The sequence below is a fragment of the Pocillopora damicornis genome, chromosome 3 (genome assembly GCF_964200805.1).
Source record: "Pocillopora damicornis chromosome 3, jaPocDami1.2, whole genome shotgun sequence".
Lineage (NCBI taxonomy): Eukaryota > Metazoa > Cnidaria > Anthozoa > Scleractinia > Pocilloporidae > Pocillopora > Pocillopora damicornis.
This window is the reverse complement of record NC_142672.1, coordinates 32297541-32315624: the sequence shown is the minus strand read 5'-3', so window position 1 is coordinate 32315624 and position 18084 is coordinate 32297541. Positions and strand designations below refer to the sequence as shown.

At 37.3% G+C, this 18084-nt stretch overlaps 3 protein-coding genes across 8 annotated transcripts in view; 2 read left to right on the top strand and 1 right to left on the bottom strand.

Annotated features, from left to right (window-relative positions):
* Window positions 1–1006: 1006 nt before the first annotated feature.
* LOC113666063 (somatostatin receptor type 5) lies at window positions 1007–5613 on the top strand. 2 transcript variants are annotated; one of them, XM_027181819.2, is made up of 2 exons: window positions 1007–1091; window positions 3964–5613. In XM_027181819.2, the coding sequence occupies exon 2, from the start codon at window positions 4002–4004 to the stop codon at window positions 4968–4970; it is 969 nt and encodes a 322-aa protein (XP_027037620.2). In that variant the 5' UTR covers window positions 1007–1091; window positions 3964–4001; the 3' UTR covers window positions 4971–5613. The 2 variants fall into 2 exon arrangements, with proteins under 2 accessions (XP_027037620.2, XP_089055527.1); XM_089199401.1 differs by lacking the exon at window positions 1007–1091 and adding an exon at window positions 2487–2603.
* A 201-nt stretch (window positions 5614–5814) lies between these two features.
* On the top strand, window positions 5815–14857 carry LOC113666062 (adenosine receptor A3). 5 transcript variants are annotated; one of them, XM_089199925.1, is made up of 4 exons: window positions 5815–5947; window positions 11176–11258; window positions 12400–12517; window positions 12651–14857. In XM_089199925.1, the coding sequence occupies exons 3-4, from the start codon at window positions 12481–12483 to the stop codon at window positions 13484–13486; spliced, it is 873 nt and encodes a 290-aa protein (XP_089056051.1). In that variant the 5' UTR covers window positions 5815–5947; window positions 11176–11258; window positions 12400–12480; the 3' UTR covers window positions 13487–14857. The 5 variants fall into 5 exon arrangements, with proteins under 5 accessions (XP_089056051.1, XP_089056048.1, XP_089056052.1 ...); XM_089199922.1 differs by having other exon boundaries at window positions 12400–14857; XM_089199926.1 differs by lacking the exon at window positions 11176–11258 and having other exon boundaries at window positions 5854–5947.
* A 49-nt stretch (window positions 14858–14906) lies between these two features.
* LOC113666064 (somatostatin receptor type 4) overlaps window positions 14907–18084 on the bottom strand; it is a 3560-nt gene continuing 382 nt past the window's right edge. Inside the window, exon 2 of the mRNA XM_027181820.2 lies at window positions 14907–16366. Within this exon, the coding sequence (XP_027037621.2) occupies window positions 15395–16357 (963 nt within the window). The 5' untranslated portion in view covers window positions 16358–16366 and the 3' untranslated portion in view covers window positions 14907–15394. The remainder of the gene's footprint in view (window positions 16367–18084) is intronic.

Below are 18084 nucleotides of genomic sequence, written 5' to 3'. Positions count from 1 at the left end.
TAAGACGTTTGAGTGTATGATACATAAGGTATGATTCGGGGGTGGGAAGAGGGGCACGTGATCTAGTTTTGGGATGGTAAAAGCACTTCGAAAGATTTGGATTTTGGAGTTTAGTTTTCGGCTCTGTCGATAGTTTTGGTTGTTTTTGCCTCGAAATTGCACGTGACATTCAATAAATGATTTGAAAACCAAACGAAACCATCCACTTTTAGCAAATTTTGAACGTCACGGTCTGCAAGCGATACGAATTTTCCAGTTTTTTTAGCAGCCATAGCCCGAGAAAATTTCGACAAACGACCTTGGATTGAGAATGGTTAAGATTGCCATATATTTATCAACGTAACAGAGTGGCGCGAAAGGCGCGTGACAGTAGCTGATTGGCGATATCAAACACACGTGCAAAATTATCGTATTTTTTCAAGTGTATTGTTATGGCTTTTCACAGGGCTGGAGATCCTTGTATAACACCGCAGTTTGTCTATTAAAAGAGTTTATAAAGCTGACGTTTTGATTTTGAGCCCCTCGTTGGAGCAAAGGGTTAATCTATAAGAGGCTGAAATATATTTTCGGCGCTTTCCACTTCGTCGCCATAAGCTTAGAATACATACGTGTTTTCATGTATTTGTACAAACGTTCAAACCCATAGAGGAGACGAAGCAAGATTTAAAAAAGATGCAAAGGAGAACTGCTAGCATCAAAAAATTATGCAAAGTGGAAAAAAAGGGGAGTTGAAATATGCATTTAGTCCCTGCCTCTTATACGCAAAATCCTGACAAAACAAGTCTAAAGCAACTTGAGATATTCTTTTCTAATGGTGAAGCCATTGAACTGTTGTGTGTAAAGAGAGCGGATAAACAGCAGTCGTAGACAACTTGTGTTTTTGTCACACCGCCAAAATTTTCATCACAATATGCTGAATGTCAAATACATCAGTAATACAATTTTGGGTGGCAGCTTAATTAAATTTGCATTTCTGACAGAACCAGCTAGCGAGTTATAGCACATCATATGCTAATATTAATGTTTCACTCGGAATGTTAGCGTCTCATGAATCAAATTCTGTATAATTAGAAGATTAAAGAGAATTTCAGGTGAGTTAAAGAAAAGTTAATCAAGTGCTGGCCATGATCAACGTATTATTTTACCTACCGCAGTGGAAAATTTTATCACCTTGAATGAGAAAGGACGTGCGGATGGATTTGTTGTACAAGTTCTTCGCAGAACGAACGAATAAGGCTTTGAGGAGGCAATTAAGTGTTCAACGCTGCATGAACAGTTAATGAATATTGTGATACGGTTTCGCGGGTTTTATTTTTTCAATAGCATGAGATATCTCAAGCTGATTTTTTTCCAAAGCGGTTCATTCAAAGGAACTGAACTTTTTCCTTCGATAGTACAATGGTACAATTTTCATCACCCGTTTGAAATATCGTGTATACAATCCAATTTTTATTTACAAGTTTTATTTACATAATTTTTCGTTCGATTTGTCAGTTTCACTAACTTCTTGCGTTAATAGTATTTATGATATCACTTTTGTATAAAGCGAAGCTCGCTATTTTTTTCAATCGATGTGGGTTAAATTCCACTTATTGCTTTGCGAAAGTGACAGGTACTCCGTCAGATGCAATATGCAAAATTTCGAGCCAATTCACCTTGCCCACGTTTTTAATTCTGCCTACAGGGGAAGTTACAGGAACACGTCTGCATGTTTCTTCTTTTCGATAATACTTGTTTTTAATCTCTAATTTTTTCGAAAATAGTTCTGATGAAACCTGTAAATTGTCGCACCTGAAAATTTTAGTCTTTTACACTCGACTCGAACTGAATAAAACTCACGACAAAATCGATTTTTACCAATAATACTTTGAAATTGCATAAATAATGACCCAGTGAACAAGTTAGGTGAATATTGCGAAATTATGGAAATATAGGAAATTAGTTTTTATGTTGTCTCTTGTATCGGAGATATTTAACATTTTCACATTTTACTTTGAAATGTTTCTATTCCCAATAAAAACTCCTCTTTACGCTGGTAGGAGTTTCAAACAGCGGCGAGACGCAAAAGACTGTGATGCGTAATCTTTCTCTGTGAAGCATTTAAAAAAATATTTTTTGGGCGGAAAAAAAGGACAAATGCTTTGATTTAGATGAATTTAACTAACTTAAGTTGATAAGAAAATAGCATTTCCCGGCGCATTTTGAGTCTTGATTTTGTTTCGTGACTGTATGGTTGACTTCCCGAAAATGTTGAATTTCTAATGCACATGATTTTAGCAAAGCAAGTCTCCCTTGCCATGCCAATCTATTTTCTCCCGTTTTCATCAACAAAAAATCGTTCGATAGCTACGGCGCTATTGGTTTTCAGAGATCTCAAGTTGACGTGATGCTTATAACATCTACAAATCAATTTTCAATTGTTATTATCTTTGTATGCCTTCGACCTTGTTAAATTACACTGGACCCCGAGTGGTTATCCTTTTTTGTTTCAGCTATAATTTGCATATTTGAAAATACCACGCGCATATGTTTGCACGTCACGGTGTGCGATGAAACTTGCATCTGGCTTGTACCATCCAGCGAAAAGAGAAAGAAAACTTTTGGTAAGCAAGAGGCAATACAATGAATTACTTCGAGTGTCAAAAAATTTCTAAACTGCAAATGGAAATACGTTGCTCATCATAATCCGAATTGTTCAGATGAACGAAGCTTTTACTACTTTTTATTAACATCTGTGACTAAGGTTTTTTTTCTCTCTTAAATGATTTTAAACCTTATAGTGAAACCGTATCAAAAATGTACTTTGTGAAAGCACATAATTAATTTCCCTTTGAAAGCTGATTCTCTTAAAATTTCGGGTAAGTTTTGTCCCAAAAGTTATCGTTGATAAGATATTAAACTGGGCACTCATAGTGATATATATTAAACAACTAAGAGAACTATGAAGCCATGTAGTAAATGATTTTGAATTGAAGTAAATCTGTATATTTCGTTGTCTACGTGGAATACACTCTAGTTCCGGGCACACGAGCTATCCTTCCCATCAGCTTGGTGTTTTTTAAGGTTTAAGTGGTTATGCATATAAGTTGACTTACGCTGCTGGGAAAGGAACATTTATTTCTGTCATGAAAATATCCCGGAGTTTTTAAATTAAAATATCTTTCACTTTGCCTTTTGCATTTTTTTATCTATTGTCAATAAAAAGCAAACACCCTCCAGCGGTTCGACTTCAAATAAGTCTGTTTTGATGACATCATAGGTGAAACTCCAAGCTGTTGGATATAACAATCAATCGGGAGCCGTGTGCAGTAGCCTAAGAAACCTTGCCTTGAATGTCAAGTTGAAAATACTGACTTTCGTTGATACACGGCTATCCCAGCTTGTTTTGTAGAATTCCTGACAATAATACCATTTTATTTCAAACACTGATTTAAAAAGATGGATTTGGTCAGAGGCAAACTACTACATAGTTTATCTGGGTAAAATATTCATGTACACTCTTGTTGGGAATAAAGCTGGTAAGGAGGGGAAGAAACACGAACTTCTACATCAGTTTTCTGGATATACTAATGTCTCTTCAACACAGCAACAGAGTATCTTACAAAAAAAATTGGCGTGAAAGACTACTAAAACTCTAAGCGAGACAACTTTACACTTAGTATACCAAATGAAGACTAGAAGGGGACCAACGTACTCAGGGCAACGAAAATGTTTTTCAAATCCCCGAAGGATATGAAATATTTACAGAAAGTAAGAGGATATAAATTTCCACTAATTTTTTTTTCTGATATATAGTATATTCAATAAATTTGATTACGTTTTCATGATGACTTATGTGTTCAGTTTAGGTTTCGATTGATTAATTTTTGTAGTTATATTGTAGTGAAAACTTTTCGGTAGCCTGAATGAAACGGATCTATTAATGTTTCCTTTGTTTTATTTTAATTGTTTTTCTTTCGACAGGAGAGAAGCCATCATAGCCTTATTGCTAATTAAAGACAATGGTGTCGAGAAGTGAGGCAATTGTTTGGTCGGCTGTCTTCATGACAGAGGCTCTGACGATCGTCGCTGGTAACGTGTTCTCGATAGTCAAATTTACTGGAACTGGTAAACTGCACAGGCGCAGTTCATATTTGTTGATAAATCTGGCAGCAGCGGACACCCTTGTCGGAGCATGCGCTGTTCCGATGTTCGTTTACTTCATTGGGGGACAGGCGCAATTGTGGCCAGTAAGCTTAGAAACTCCTCTGACCGCCTACAGAGCGGTGGATGTCATTTCAGGCCTTGCTTCGATTTTGTCTCTTACGCTGATATCTTTGGAAAGGCTTTGGGCAACGTTGTGGCCGTTACGTCACAGATTGATGCGAACACGAGAATACGTGGTGGGAATTATGTTCGTGTGGTTTCTTGCTTTTTCCATCATAGCCATTGAATTACCCACTCGCCACATCCCTTTAAGATTTATCTTTTATAGTTCTGTTGTTATCCTCTCTATTTGTTGTGTGATAGTTTTCGTTACAAACTTAGTGATCTGGATTCAGGTTGGAAATCGGAAGATATCATCTCACTTTCGTAACGCAACTTTACAAGAGCGAAGACTGACTATTACTTTACTTATTGTCACGCTTATATCTCTGTGTGCTTGGCTCCCATTTACGATTTTAAATATTGTAAATCAGCTTCAACCTGTTTCGGTGAGCTTGTGGCTAATTTATCTCACAAAGCTTTTGCATTATGGGAACTCGTGCGCCAATGTTTTCGTGTATTCGCTGAGGATCGCCGAGTTTAAGAGGGCTTTTACGAAGATGTTGTGTCGCGATCAGTCTTTTATCAGCGAGAAAGCTGTACTGCTTCGTGCTCAGGTGGCACGTTTGTCAAAAGATACCACAGCTCTTGAGATGGGAATTTTGAAATCCAATCGTTTGAAATCCAAGGTAAAGAATTTAAAGGGCAGTCTCATTGCGTCATGATCTGCAGTTGATAATAGGACATGCTTATTGAAGGCAGGTATGGGATCAGCCAACCCTATTTTTAGTTCAGAAAAAGCTCTCCTTATCAACATCCAACCTTCGAAATAAATAAGATAGGGTTACAGAGCCCCCTTGAATTTTCGTTGTAGGTAAAAGTGTTTGAAAAATGGGAAAAACTTAAGTATTGAGTGTATTTGGTCATTAGTGGATCAATGATAGCACATGATGTAGATTTAATATATTTTCACGCCAAATGGCTTTTCAATTTCTAATTAAGGTTGGGAAATTGATGAAGTAAATAATATCTAAAGCATAATTCTTACAGAAGACCATCATCACCATAGCTATTGGCACATAATTTGTGTCCTTCGACTTACCTTGAGGAATTGAGGAATTTCTTCCCTGTCTGTCCCATACTCTCTCCGCCCCCCTAAAATGTTTTGAAAATTAAAAAATTAAACTCCCTAATGCTAAAATGCTTTCAAAACATTTTTCTGTAGTGTCTGGCCCTGGTTTTATATAGTTACAGTGTCATGATGGATTTTTTTGACTCGGGCGATTAACTTTTCACTTTAATTGTAGAAAAAATTATTATAATAATAATAATAACATTAATAATAAAAACAAGAAATAGTCAAACGACCTTATCTTTCTCCAAGTTTATTCACCTTTCTGTCGTTTTTGGGGCCTTGTTACAAATCACTCTTCTTCGATAGCATATTCTGATAACACAACATGAAGCCCCTTTTCAATTTTAATTTGCACCCATTAATTACTTTTTGGCAGTGGGGTGTTTGATCTCTTCATTAGAGTAAAACCATTTTATTTGCTGTTTTGTCCATGTCAACTGTGAGTGCACTGTGTTATATAAATAAGGTAATGGGGAAATCTCAATCCTTCCACTACTGATTGGAAAGCTGCTACAATTAGAAAGCTTTTTTAAACTACTGGCATCTTGGTTTGGAAGGAATAGAAAGGTCAGTGTAAAGTTGCCTTGAGTTTAATCCCTTTAATTTATTTGATACCAAATAATGCTCACTTAATCTGAGATGCAGCGAAACTGCTCCTACATGATAGCTAATTCTCTAAAACTGTTCAAAAAATGCAAATCATGAAAGATGTAAGTTGATCAAATGTTCAGCAAAAAATTTCAAAGCTGTTAAGAATTTAGGATTGCGATGTTATTAAGGTAACTTCGAGTTTTCTATCGGTACTCTTTTTCCGTATCATCTAACATATTACTATTCACACCTGCCACTTGGGCGCGAAAAAAATTCCATTTATTGACGCCTCGGTTTCCATGTTCAAAACTGTGGATCACTTTTAAGTACCTTGAACTGAAAACGGTCAAAGTTTCTCAGCTTGTTGAAGTAAAATCGGTATTAATCTTTTCATTGAAAATTGTGGGCGCTTTTGCCTTTTTACGTGTATTAAACTGTGAAAAAATGTTTTAACTTAAAAAATTTCCTTCATTCTGGGGTAATTTCATTCGTTGTTTACCTATCACAAATAATGCGATGGATCAATTTTTTTTTTTAACAAGGTTTAAATACCATTTTGAAATTTTTCCTGTGACTTGAGTTCTCAGTCAATTTAGGTTTTGGCTTTGCGCTCATCAGGGGTTCTGAGCAGTAATAGATATACACATGATACCATACTATTGTCAAACTGACTTCTGCTGTCATTACCGATATATCATTTTTCACTATAGAGCAAATCTTCTGATTGCACGTTATAATTGAAAAGATTTGGCTGACAAGCCGAACTTAAGTATAAGTCACTTTTTTTTCGTGCGTTAATGGAGTTTGTATGGTTCATCCGACAGCAGACATTTCCTATCAGAATTCGAGTATAGAACTCAGGCTGTTTTTGTTAATTCTTACCTGTGTCAATAATAAGTGAAAAAAGCACTTTGTGCCAAAATCATGGACGAGTCCAATGGAGCGAATAATTTCAGGCAAATCAGTTCGTTGTCATCATTCAATCACTCTTACCTGATCGTGCCATTTATCTGAACAGGCAAAGTAATTGTCGGTTGGTTAACAATATCCTGACTCTCTCTTACCGCAAATAGTTCCCCTTCACAGGCAAATGCATGCAAACTTACTACAGGATCGGGTTTATGGTAGAATAATTAATAGTTGTCCAACATGTACGGCGGATATATTTCGTACTGTTGAAACTGATCGATTTTGAAGTTTGAACCGAGAAAAGAACAACAACAACGAACTTTCAGTGATCGTTAAAATTGACAACAAGGCAAAACATAAAGGTAAGGAAAATGAAGCTGCACTTTTCTTCTCAATTGCGTAGTGAAAAATAATTTGGCTGATTTTGCAAGCCTTGCAAGGCTTATTGAGCCACGCAGGCTAATAATCCTTCAATATGGTTACTATGTAAAGCGAAACTAGCTCTACGCTCCAACAGGACGGGGTGGCGGAGCGTAAGGGGCGGGGGGTGGGCTCAACCTTCACCAAGCCAAGTGCATGCCTTATTGAAATCCCAAAATGTTCTTTGTCCAGTGCATCTGTGATTGATTTTTAACATTGTATTAGTGGACATTTATTCAAAACAAAAAGTGTCTTGCAGAGTAGCAGTTTAGTGTGCCATTCTGATAAAACGATTTGTGATAAGATTACATCACGGAATAGGTAAGGAAGCTGGTGGTATACTTCGATAACGATGACCAAGCCTCCTCCCCCACTGCCCGCCCAAAATATTTTCTTTTGGGCTGTGCTTGACTGCTGTTCCGCGACCTCTGCAACTAGCAAACCCTTATTAACATGTTAATGAATACTTCATATCTAGCATCAGAAAATAATCTAGAAAACACAGCACATTGGAATCAAGCGACAGTTTATGTACTTTTGTGGAAACGTTTGGTATTCTTCGTGTGTATTTGCTGGGCGAACACCGACTCCAATTTATTTTCAAAAACAAATACAGTGCCGAATAATTTGTCTGTGTTCAAGAGCAGGATAGAATATCTATATTGTCCCTTAAATGCAGAGCTATGTCAAATACTTAAAAACTGGAATTATTCCCAGAGTTTGGAGTTTTTTCTCTGTCAAAATTTTTCATTTGCTCGAAACAGCCCACATCTATTAACAAAACTTAGCTTGAAATTGGTAGAATGAAGTTGATGTCAACTAATGTAATTGCTTCTGTCGCTTTTCTTAATTTGTTCAAATCTCATTTTTTCACAGTCGGCGGTCTTAAATTAAAGACCTCCACTAGAATTCTCAACAACCATTCTCAGTTCAGGAAATCAATTTTAAATCCTTAAAATTTCCATCTCAATAGTCAAGGGTCTCAGATAAATCTGTTGAATATTTTAAACGACTGTTAAATTGAAAGCAACCGGCGGAGTTAGGTATTTACAAGCAATGTAACGATTCATATCGAAAAGACAAAAAAGAAAAAGGATGTGGAAAATATTAAAACATCTGGATCTTATCGCAAGAAGAGGACGAGTTTACGATATGAGCCAGTTGGAGCTTGATTCCGTCAATTTTTTGCACCACTACTCCAAAGAGCTGCTGGAAAAATTCAAAATTTGATCACGTCTTTAATAAGGTATGAATAACAAAGTAGGTCATTATAAAGTAGGTCATTTAGTTGAACAAATGGAACGATATTACCAATTCAGAAGACGAAAAAAAAAAAAGAGTGAACTTCGCTTCAGTAGAGTGTGCGGCATGTTTGAGTTCTCTGGCTTATTCCAGCCGGAACATCCTATACTAATGTATGAATCAAAATACAATTATTCCGGCGTCTTTGATAGGATCAGCTTAAGGCAATGATAAGACCTGTTAAAAAACAAAATTCACCGCGCAGTTAATGATAGTTGCTTTTAGACAACATTGGCTTTCTTGGTGCTTCAATTTTAGTGCTAAACTGACTTTGCAGTAATTAACGATTATGAAATAAATTCATTCAACGCACAAATGCATCCGCAGAATTCGATGGGATAAATTCAAGAAGCTTATAAATCTTCGCTTATTGCAATTCAGCTCACTTTGAGTTGAAAAAAGTTTACCCGTGAAAGGTGCCTTATGAGGTTCAGCAGGGATGTCGTTTTCCTTTTGAAATAAGTGCAAAATCGAGGTCGCATGGGAAATTATTCACAATTACCTCTTGCTTATGTTCTCTAAATATTGAAAGGTTTATTTTCTTGGGCTCATTTATGTCATCTCAATTCTGTCATTTCAAGTCCTTTTTATCACACTCCATTTCGAAATCCTAAGTTTTATTTTCTGGAAATTCTTCAAACACAAGTTAAAGTGATTCACATTCAAAAATGTATGTACTGTTATCGACTACAATTTCAAAGGTAGATGAATTCGCTTCACCCGAGTCTAAGAACATTACGCTTGAAGTTTCTTCGTCAACCATAGAAAGTTCACAGCGCGTGACTTTTACAGCCTGAAACCAATTGGATGATCTTTAAATTTAAGAAACATTGAAGGAGAAAGAGATTTAAATCGCTTTCAGCAATCTTTTCACGCGATTTCTGAGGAGGGTTCCTCAGTAATCACTTTTGAATATCGGGGGTAATTAAGTGTTTTGGGTAAAGACTCGTCTCCAGGTCATTTAGTAATTATCATTTGTCCGGAGGACTTTAAGCGGCGTCAAAATAACGCAAGATACGTTAATTAATATATATATATATATAAGTAGACGTATTTAAGCTAAGAAGGAGATCTTGGATTTTGAAGAAGGAGCTGACAATGGCTGAAATGATCATAGTCGGTTTGACTCGATAAACAGTCAACCTTCTTCTTGATCCTGCCTTCATGGAGGGGGGAAATATCAAAAATCTTTCTCTTTGTTCAGATTCCATGACCAGCGCAGTCAATTTTGCTTTAGTACAGTCTCTAAGTTATGTCCCACATGTTAGTGAGATTAGCAACAGGCCAGGCTGAAACAAAATTACACAAGTTCAATTTACTCGTTCTTTAAGTCGTAGTTACAAAAAGTTGAAAACATATAAACTAGAGGTGCTGCTCATTACATATAAACTAGAGGTGCTGCCCATTACATATAAACTAGAGGTGCTGCCCATTACATATAAACTAGAGGTGCTGCCCATTACATATAAACTAGAGGTGCTGCCCATTACATATAAACTAGAGGTGCTGCCCATTACATATAAACTAGAGGTGCTGCCCATTACATATAAACTAGAGGTGCTGCCCATTACATATAAACTAGAGGTGCTGCCCATTACATATAAACTAGAGGTGCTGCCCATTACATATAAACTAGAGGTGCTGCCCATTACATATAAACTAGAGGTGCTGCCCATTACATATAAACTAGAGGTGCTGCCCATTACTAAGGGCTTCCAAGCAACAGAGATGTTTCGTTTCCGACGTTAACCCTAGGCTCCTGCACCTTATATGGTCCACATTTCTTTCAAGAATTGTCAGGAAAAACGATTTTTCACCAGTGTCATTTTCTTCATAGCTCAGTTATTTTTGGAGAATTGCACTGGTATTGTGAGATACTGTTTCAAAATCTGATTGGGTCTGGAGTTCATTTCAGGCCCTCTTTTGTGATTTTTTTAGGTTGGGAGACATGGTCAAATCCTTGTTTTTTCAGACCTGATCCATCGTTATTTAGTCAGAAAATAAGCAAATCAATAGAAAGTACTACTACCAAGACCATACGATTTCGATACTGACTGTCGGCTTATTAACACAAACGTGCGGTGAGAACGTGACCCGATCAAGATCCGAGTGAAGATGAAATGAATCTTTCATCGTCTCTTTATCCCACTAAAAACCATCGTAATGAAATTTTTAATTATAGACTCATTCGAAAGAACTCTTTTTAGTTTTATGAAAAAAAGAAGCATTATTTCAACGATCGTGATTATAGTGCCTTGTGTTAAGAGGTTTCCCAGGGGTATTAATTAGGTAAATAACGATGACAAAAGTTAATTATGCGATCGGGTTGCTTTAATTCGTTGAAACGATAAGGTCTGCTTTGAATTTATATTTACTTTCGTAAGGTGCAACGACTACTCAGAACTACAGGGCTTACAGAATAAGTTCTTCTTTAAAGCGATTTCTGGTTACGTAACTCACCGTAAACTATGCGGTACTTTATCACATATAAAGTTTCATGAAGTCAGTTTTATTGATCAGGTTTTTAACTAAGTTTGTGCGGCGGATTTCAATTAAACCGCGAATTTCCACAGGTTCATTTTAAGTGACGCAGTCCTCGCTGTGCAGTTTGAAAACCTTGGGCGATATCTGGTTCGTTATCATTGGTCAGAAGACGGTGAGCCATTGATTATTGCATTCCCAACATGGCTTTTATATTCAATTGTATTTTGATTATGTTAGTTTGGCCAGAAGTCATCCAATATTTGCTGATAACAGATTTCCTTCTAATAAAACGTAATGATCAAAACACAATCTAAGAGGTAGAATATATCTTAATTCCCTCGGAAACAAAGTTTACTAAGTTTACTAAGGATAGACCATTTCTCCGCTACCTCTAAAATAGATTATTCACGAATGCCCTTACTCCAATACATGACAACGGAGGATGTTTAATTATCAAGAAATGCATCATATAGTCATATATTGGGTCACTACAAATTAAATAAAAAGACGTGCAAGATTTAACATTCTTCAACGTGTAAAGAAATTCTAAGAGATACATTTATTATATATATATATTGTCTGTGCGTCGTATGTGCAGCTTTCTACACTTGTTTTAAAATTTTTTCGTAAAATTGTGAGTGGGTTCTGCTCGATAATCACTGTTTTCGTGAAGAACAAGTTCAATTTGGGCTTCAATAGTTAATAAGCGGCCAGCCAAGAACACAGACAAAACGTACCACGTCATAACCAATGATTTTAAATCAACAAATTTTGCTGGAGGAAAATACAATAATTCAAGTTTAAGAAGAAAATTTATTAAATAGCATAAATTTTACAAACGATTTTTTGCCAGGGTTTGTTTTTAAATGTTCGAAGAAACATTTCGATGATGCTCATTACTTCATTTTGTAATTTTCACGTTACTTTCACCTTTTGGGCCTTGTGTCAAACAGCAACGGCTGCTATTGAATGCATAATTAAAAGGAGGCTTATAACTTTTGAGAATATTCTTTATTTGATTAGATTTCTCATGCGAGAGAGTTACCGTCAATGAAAGTCATATATTGTCTTCGCTCAAAGTAAGAAACATACAATTGCCTGCATTGGCCGCTCCTTAATATTGGTAAATTGATATTTCAACTTTTGGCCGCCCCGCCAGGCCATTCGGATGTTAACAATTTATTCTTCTTGTCTTAGAGCGTATTATATTTCCCACAACTTAAATTCCGTAATCAATTCCTTTTAACCGACCAACGCTGTGTTTTACGGGAAACAAAGAGAACTCAATGCCAATTTTGTTTCTTTTTTCACAGGGGATCTTTAACAAATTCAAGAAAAAAAATGAATTGGAGTAACACCACGATACCTTCACCTGCGAGCACGAGGGCACATCCATGGTTCGTGGTCTTCTGTGTCGAAGCGTTTACCATTGTATGTGGTAATCTTATCACTATTTTGGCATTTGTCTCAAGCAAATCCTCGAGAAAAAGTAAATTCATGCTGCTTACTAATCTTTCCGTAGCAGACATGTTAGTCGGCGCTTTTCCTTTGCCTTTATATTTAGCTTACCTAGGAGACGAAATGTCCTTTTGGAACATTGACTGGGGACTGGCTTTGAAGATAACTTTGTTCGGGCTGGATGTTCTTCTTGGATTTGCATCTCTGACAACTCTTACAGTGATTTCTCTTGAACGTGTCTACGCCGCTTTGGTTCCAGTTGGTTATCGCGGTCTCAGTTCGCGAAATTATTTGTTTTCCATCGCGTTGATTTGGTCTGTTGCTTCGACCACCACAGTCGTTTGCCTTGTGAGTAATTTTGTGCTTAACTCCATGAAAATCGCAACCTATGTATCCATGTCTCTGCTGAGCGTGCTCTGTATTGTGATAAGTGTCTCGTATTTGACAATATGGCGCCGAATCAAATCGAAAAGAAGGTTCATTCGTCAAAAGTCGAGCGAGTATGAAAACAAACTAGCTTTGACATTGTTTATTGTGACACTCACCTCGCTTGCAGCCTGGCTTCCCTTTGTTATTGTTAACGTTCTGTTCGTGTTTTCATCGGTTCATTTTAGTTTCAATTTTGTTTATTTTTCCAAAGTACTTCACTATGGAAACTCCTTCGTTAATCCTGTAGTTTACAGCTTAAGGATGCCAGAGTTTCGCAGCTTGGTAGTTCGAATTTTCTTCACGAGTTCTAGGCAGAGGAAAGGCGCCGCCAGCTGTCAGCGCAGCGTTACTGAAGATGTTCAAAGTACCTCTCGATCACCTCGATGCAAAACACAAAAGGATGAATTGAGTACGCCCACTAAAAGCAAAAATACCACAGTAACCTGGAGAAAAGGTAATCCCCAGGAAGTCTCGGTTCTACTTACTGACCTGGGAGACACTAAAAAGTTTTGATGATTCAAATAAACAAACTTCGAATCAGATTTATCTCTGGCTTTTCTTTCATTCCTTTCAAACTGTTACAGTGGATTTACACAGAGAAGAACTCGAAGTTTATCCTTTTTTTCATTCGAGTGAAAGGCCAGGAGAAGATTCACATAAGTAGCTTTACGAAAGTAATTTTCCTTGGCTGTTGCCCAATCTTGTACTGCGCTGGATCTGCCTCACCTCGCCTCGATCGACCATGGCCACACTTTGTCATCGTCTTCTTTCCGCGCTGTAGGTCTTTTGCATGTGACTTTTTTATTGGTTCTTCGTGGTGTTGAATTTTTCTCTGGTTGGCTCTGTTTTTTTTGTTTTGTTTTGTTTTTTTATTTTGATGGCCGAACTGAAAGGGCTCTTCGCGCTTGATCATCTTTATTGTGGAATCCTCTTTTTCTGCTTTTAATTTCAGAAGTCATGATTTCACATTTGGGGTGACAGGAAAACGAGGACTCGGGCACACCGTGTTTTTAGGCTTAACATAGCCTTTTTCTCTTCAACAAATAACGTACTCAACAGAATACTGGTCCGTATACCTCAATGTGTACAAAAAAACTAACTTTTAATGACTTCATAGTCATTTATAAGTCAAAGTGACACTTGAAATGTAATTAAGTTGTTTTAGTAATCTTAGGGCGTGTAAAATTTTTAGTCATCTTGAACCTTATCAATAAAGAACGCGCTTGAAATACTGTAATGAACTTATGAGGCATGCCATGTGGCGTAAAAACTCTTCGGGTTTAATTTTTCGCAGATATTGCAGATTGTCCTCCATAAGTATAAATTACTTCCCGCTAAAATGAAAATGATGACGACAAATAATAATGTTAATGATAGTGCTGTATGCCTTTAACACAATTAAAAAAAACTCCAGGGGAGTAGGCAAGAGTAAGTAAAGCTTACCCTTAAGGAGCAACAAAGCAGCAAAAAGATTTTGCTGCTTTGTTACTCCTTAATGGTTGGTAAGTATGACCTTCCAAGGCTTAGAGCGTTTTCGATTGAATGTCGTAAAACCAAGATCGACAAATCAGAAGAAAGGAAAATACCTTTAAGTTGACTCAAGAGCCAATGGTAACTCAAGGTAAGAATAAACAAACTGCCTAAAGCGCAGGAAAACGCGAGCGACCAAGTCGTGATTGGTTTTAGTTTTGGATCTGATTGTTTGAGGGAGTGGTGCAAGTTTTCTGGGCCAATCACAGTGAAAGTAAAGCAAAAACATTTCAATCTTGGATTACTTTCGACACTCAATTGAAAATTACTATAATAGAGTCAAAAGAAAGGTGTCCGAGAAGTATAATGTGTGTTAACTCAACAAGTAATAAAAGTTATGAATATCGTGCCTCCCTCCCTGTTCATTTCTTTTCTTCTGAAACTCAAATCGCGAAAATCAGTAGTTTCCAGGTTACATTTTAATAGCTTAAGCCACAAAGATTTGGTCCCGAAAAAAAGAAATAGAAAAATCGCCATTCCGCAAAATAAAACTCACACAAAGTATGTGTACGGTAGCCTCTCTCTTCAGTTTTTCTTAGCTGTGCGCTAGCGCAACAGGGAACTTTTGTACGCCACTACCCTTGTTCTTAATGTTTCATTGTCCCTATGCTAACTACGAAGCAAATATTTCACATACCGATGTTCCCCTTCACTTTAACAGATACCGTTTTAGATGTCTCTAATGGGGAAGTTACTAATTGAAATAACCTCATTTAAAACTAGATCTTCACTTAGTACTTTTCGGGTCGTAGATTTCTTGTTAGAAATGAATCACACAGAGACGTACAATTTCCATCCGTCTGCGGCACATAGTGCAATCAGATAAAAGGGAATTAAAAGACCTTTGTAGGGTGAATACCTATTGGCAACGTAATGAAAGGAGAGGCATCTTTAGAGAGCGGTTGTAGCTGTGTCACGGCAACTGTTTGACCTCCTACTTTGAAATAATGCCCTGTGTCGCTCAGGCTGTTCCATCCCATGGCGACGGAACACCAAGGCGTAAGCAGCGGCCTTGAAATTAGGGATCCGAAACCAGTAGATGAAAATACTACAGATGGAGTTGAAGAAGTGCAGGAGTTTGACCATGCTCACGAGTCGGACGTCATGACTGATGGTTTGCGCCACCAGGTTGATGGCACTCATAATCATGAAAGGCAACCACGCTAGTAAGGACACTACAGTGACCATCAAGGCGGTGACAGTGAAGCGATGGTTACGCTGCTCAGTTCCCTCATGATCATGAAGATTGCGTGCCAGCCATTTCATTCTGCCCAACAGGATGGAATAGGACACAGTGATGACCAGAAGCAGCACAGTAAGGAATGGCATCCAAACAAAAAAAGCAACCATGTTGGAATGAAGGACATGGAAACCAACCAGAGTCACCACAGGGATGCACACTGCACACATCCATACCACAATAATGAGCTGTGTGGTGATTATCCTTTTACTGCTTCTGTATTTGAAAGGTAACAGCGTGGCTATAAGTCGTTCTACAGCGATGCAGCCATGATTGGTAACAGAAGCAAACGCTCCTCCAATATCCAGGGCAGAGTAGGTGATGTGACCAGCCAGATGAGTGCTGTCTGCCCAGAGGTTGGCTTGAGCTCCAAAGAAGTACACCCACCCAGGTATGGGCACTGTGGCCACCAGCAAATCAGCTACAGCTAAATTAACCAGGAGGATGGACGTTTGAGCCCGGATTCGCTTGTTAGTGAGGAATATAGCGATTGTGGCCACGTTGCTTGTAATGGCCACCAAGGCTTCCACACCGAAAATAACGCACCAAGCTATGACTTCGCTTGGCGCTAACGATAAAGCTACAGTACCACTGGAGTTATCTGATCCTTCCATTTTGCGCCTCTAGGAAAATGGATAACGATGAAAAAGAAAATGAAAAGAAAAAAAGAAAACAAAAAAAAGAAAAAATAAGGAGGGCATAAAAAGTGCTTAAAGTAAAGTTTTTAAAGATAAATTTCTATTTTTTAAGAGATCGGCAACATTTTGCTGAGGAATAATTAATCTTAGACAAAAGACTTTGGTAAACTTTCTTATAAAAAGAATTGTGGTTTTTTTTCACTCTTAATTAACCTTTTGTCGCTGTAGTAGCCAATTTATATTCTTTTAAAAAATTTACGAGTGCATATTTAGTTCAAATTGCAATGATAGGCACGAACACATTTTGAGGTGGTTTTTCAGATGACTAACCCCTGCGTATAGTCAAAACAAATGAGTGCGATCAAAACAACAATCTTTAACTTGAGTTTTATATTTTTTGAGCTGGAAAAAAGGCCAGAGCCTGGGTAAACAGTTTTTCCCCTTTTTTGCTCTGATAAACCTCTTTTCTTCCCCTGTTTTATCTCTCACAATTATACAACGCGATACTTGGAAACTGAAATTCTACAGGCAAAATCCAGTACATTGACATTCAAAGCAACTTTCCCCTATGAATTTTCATGAAGTCAGGTCTTTGAAAAATAAAAAAACAACCCTTTGTCCCTACGGAAAAAAATGTGGAGGTAACTCTCTTTTTTATAAACACTTTAGATAACCAGTTGAAACTTTTTCAGCATCTTTTGATAACTTTTTCATTTAATCACTTTTTTTTCCGGTTTGGGTTTTTACAGCTTAACAATAAAAATAAAAACATCTCACGAAATTATGAGAACAGATGCGGAAGTGTCACTCAGATCGCATATTTTTACCACACAGGATGAAAAAAACAACCAGAGTGGCGAAGTAAATCAGCTGTGTGCATCCGGTCAACAGATCCAAACAATGTGAGAGATATTCAATTAGCTAAGATCAGACATTAAGGTATGAATACATCATATGTTTAGCTGCCTACACACTAGTATTTCTCTTGTTGATCAACACAGAGAAGTCTCACAATTGTCTCGAGAGCGGTTCTGACTACAGTTTAAGACCTATTCCATGGTAATCATGTAGCCGACGATGTTTAAATTCATTTGCAGCATATTGCAAAGCAGTCCATCACTTTGGTCTCAGTTGTTTTAGAATCAAACTAGCAGATAATTACTTTCTTGTTCAGTAAGTGATGCATTGAAAGAAAACTAATAAGATAACAGAAATTGCTGCAAGATTGAGCATTAGCTTTCGGAGAATACGCCATCAAATTTAAAGCAAAATTACGTAAACTGGAAGAAGAATTTGAGCTTCGACAAGGCAGGACAGTGGGGCGGCACAGGCAAACAACTGTTTATTTGGTTTCTCGCTCTCCAAATTTTCATATGTCTGTAAATTGCAGATTCGATGTAGAAAAAGACTATGGGAAAACAACGAGGAAACGAAATAAAGGCATTTAACTTTTAAATTACTTATACATCATAAACATTACTTAGAATGGTTATGGAACGACCGTGGAATGTTAGCAAAAATCTAATGACAAAAGCGAGAAAAAAACTAAGGGACCGGCTAATGTCGTTACTATAGGAAAGAAAAAAGTGAAAGGGGAATCGTGCTAACGTAAGGCTGTGGTAAGAGGGTTTATTTTCAACTTCTTTCTAAAAGTTGTAGCACTTTAGAAATTATTTATGTCAAGGCTGAGCGTGTTTAAAAAG

Excerpts from the sequence above, each read along its gene's own strand:
- LOC113666063 (XM_027181819.2), top strand. The coding sequence starts at position 4,002 with ATGGTGTCGAGAAGTGAGGCAATTGTTTGGTCGGCTGTCTTCATGACA.
- LOC113666062 (XM_089199922.1), top strand. The coding sequence starts at position 12,428 with ATGAATTGGAGTAACACCACGATACCTTCACCTGCGAGCACGAGGGCA.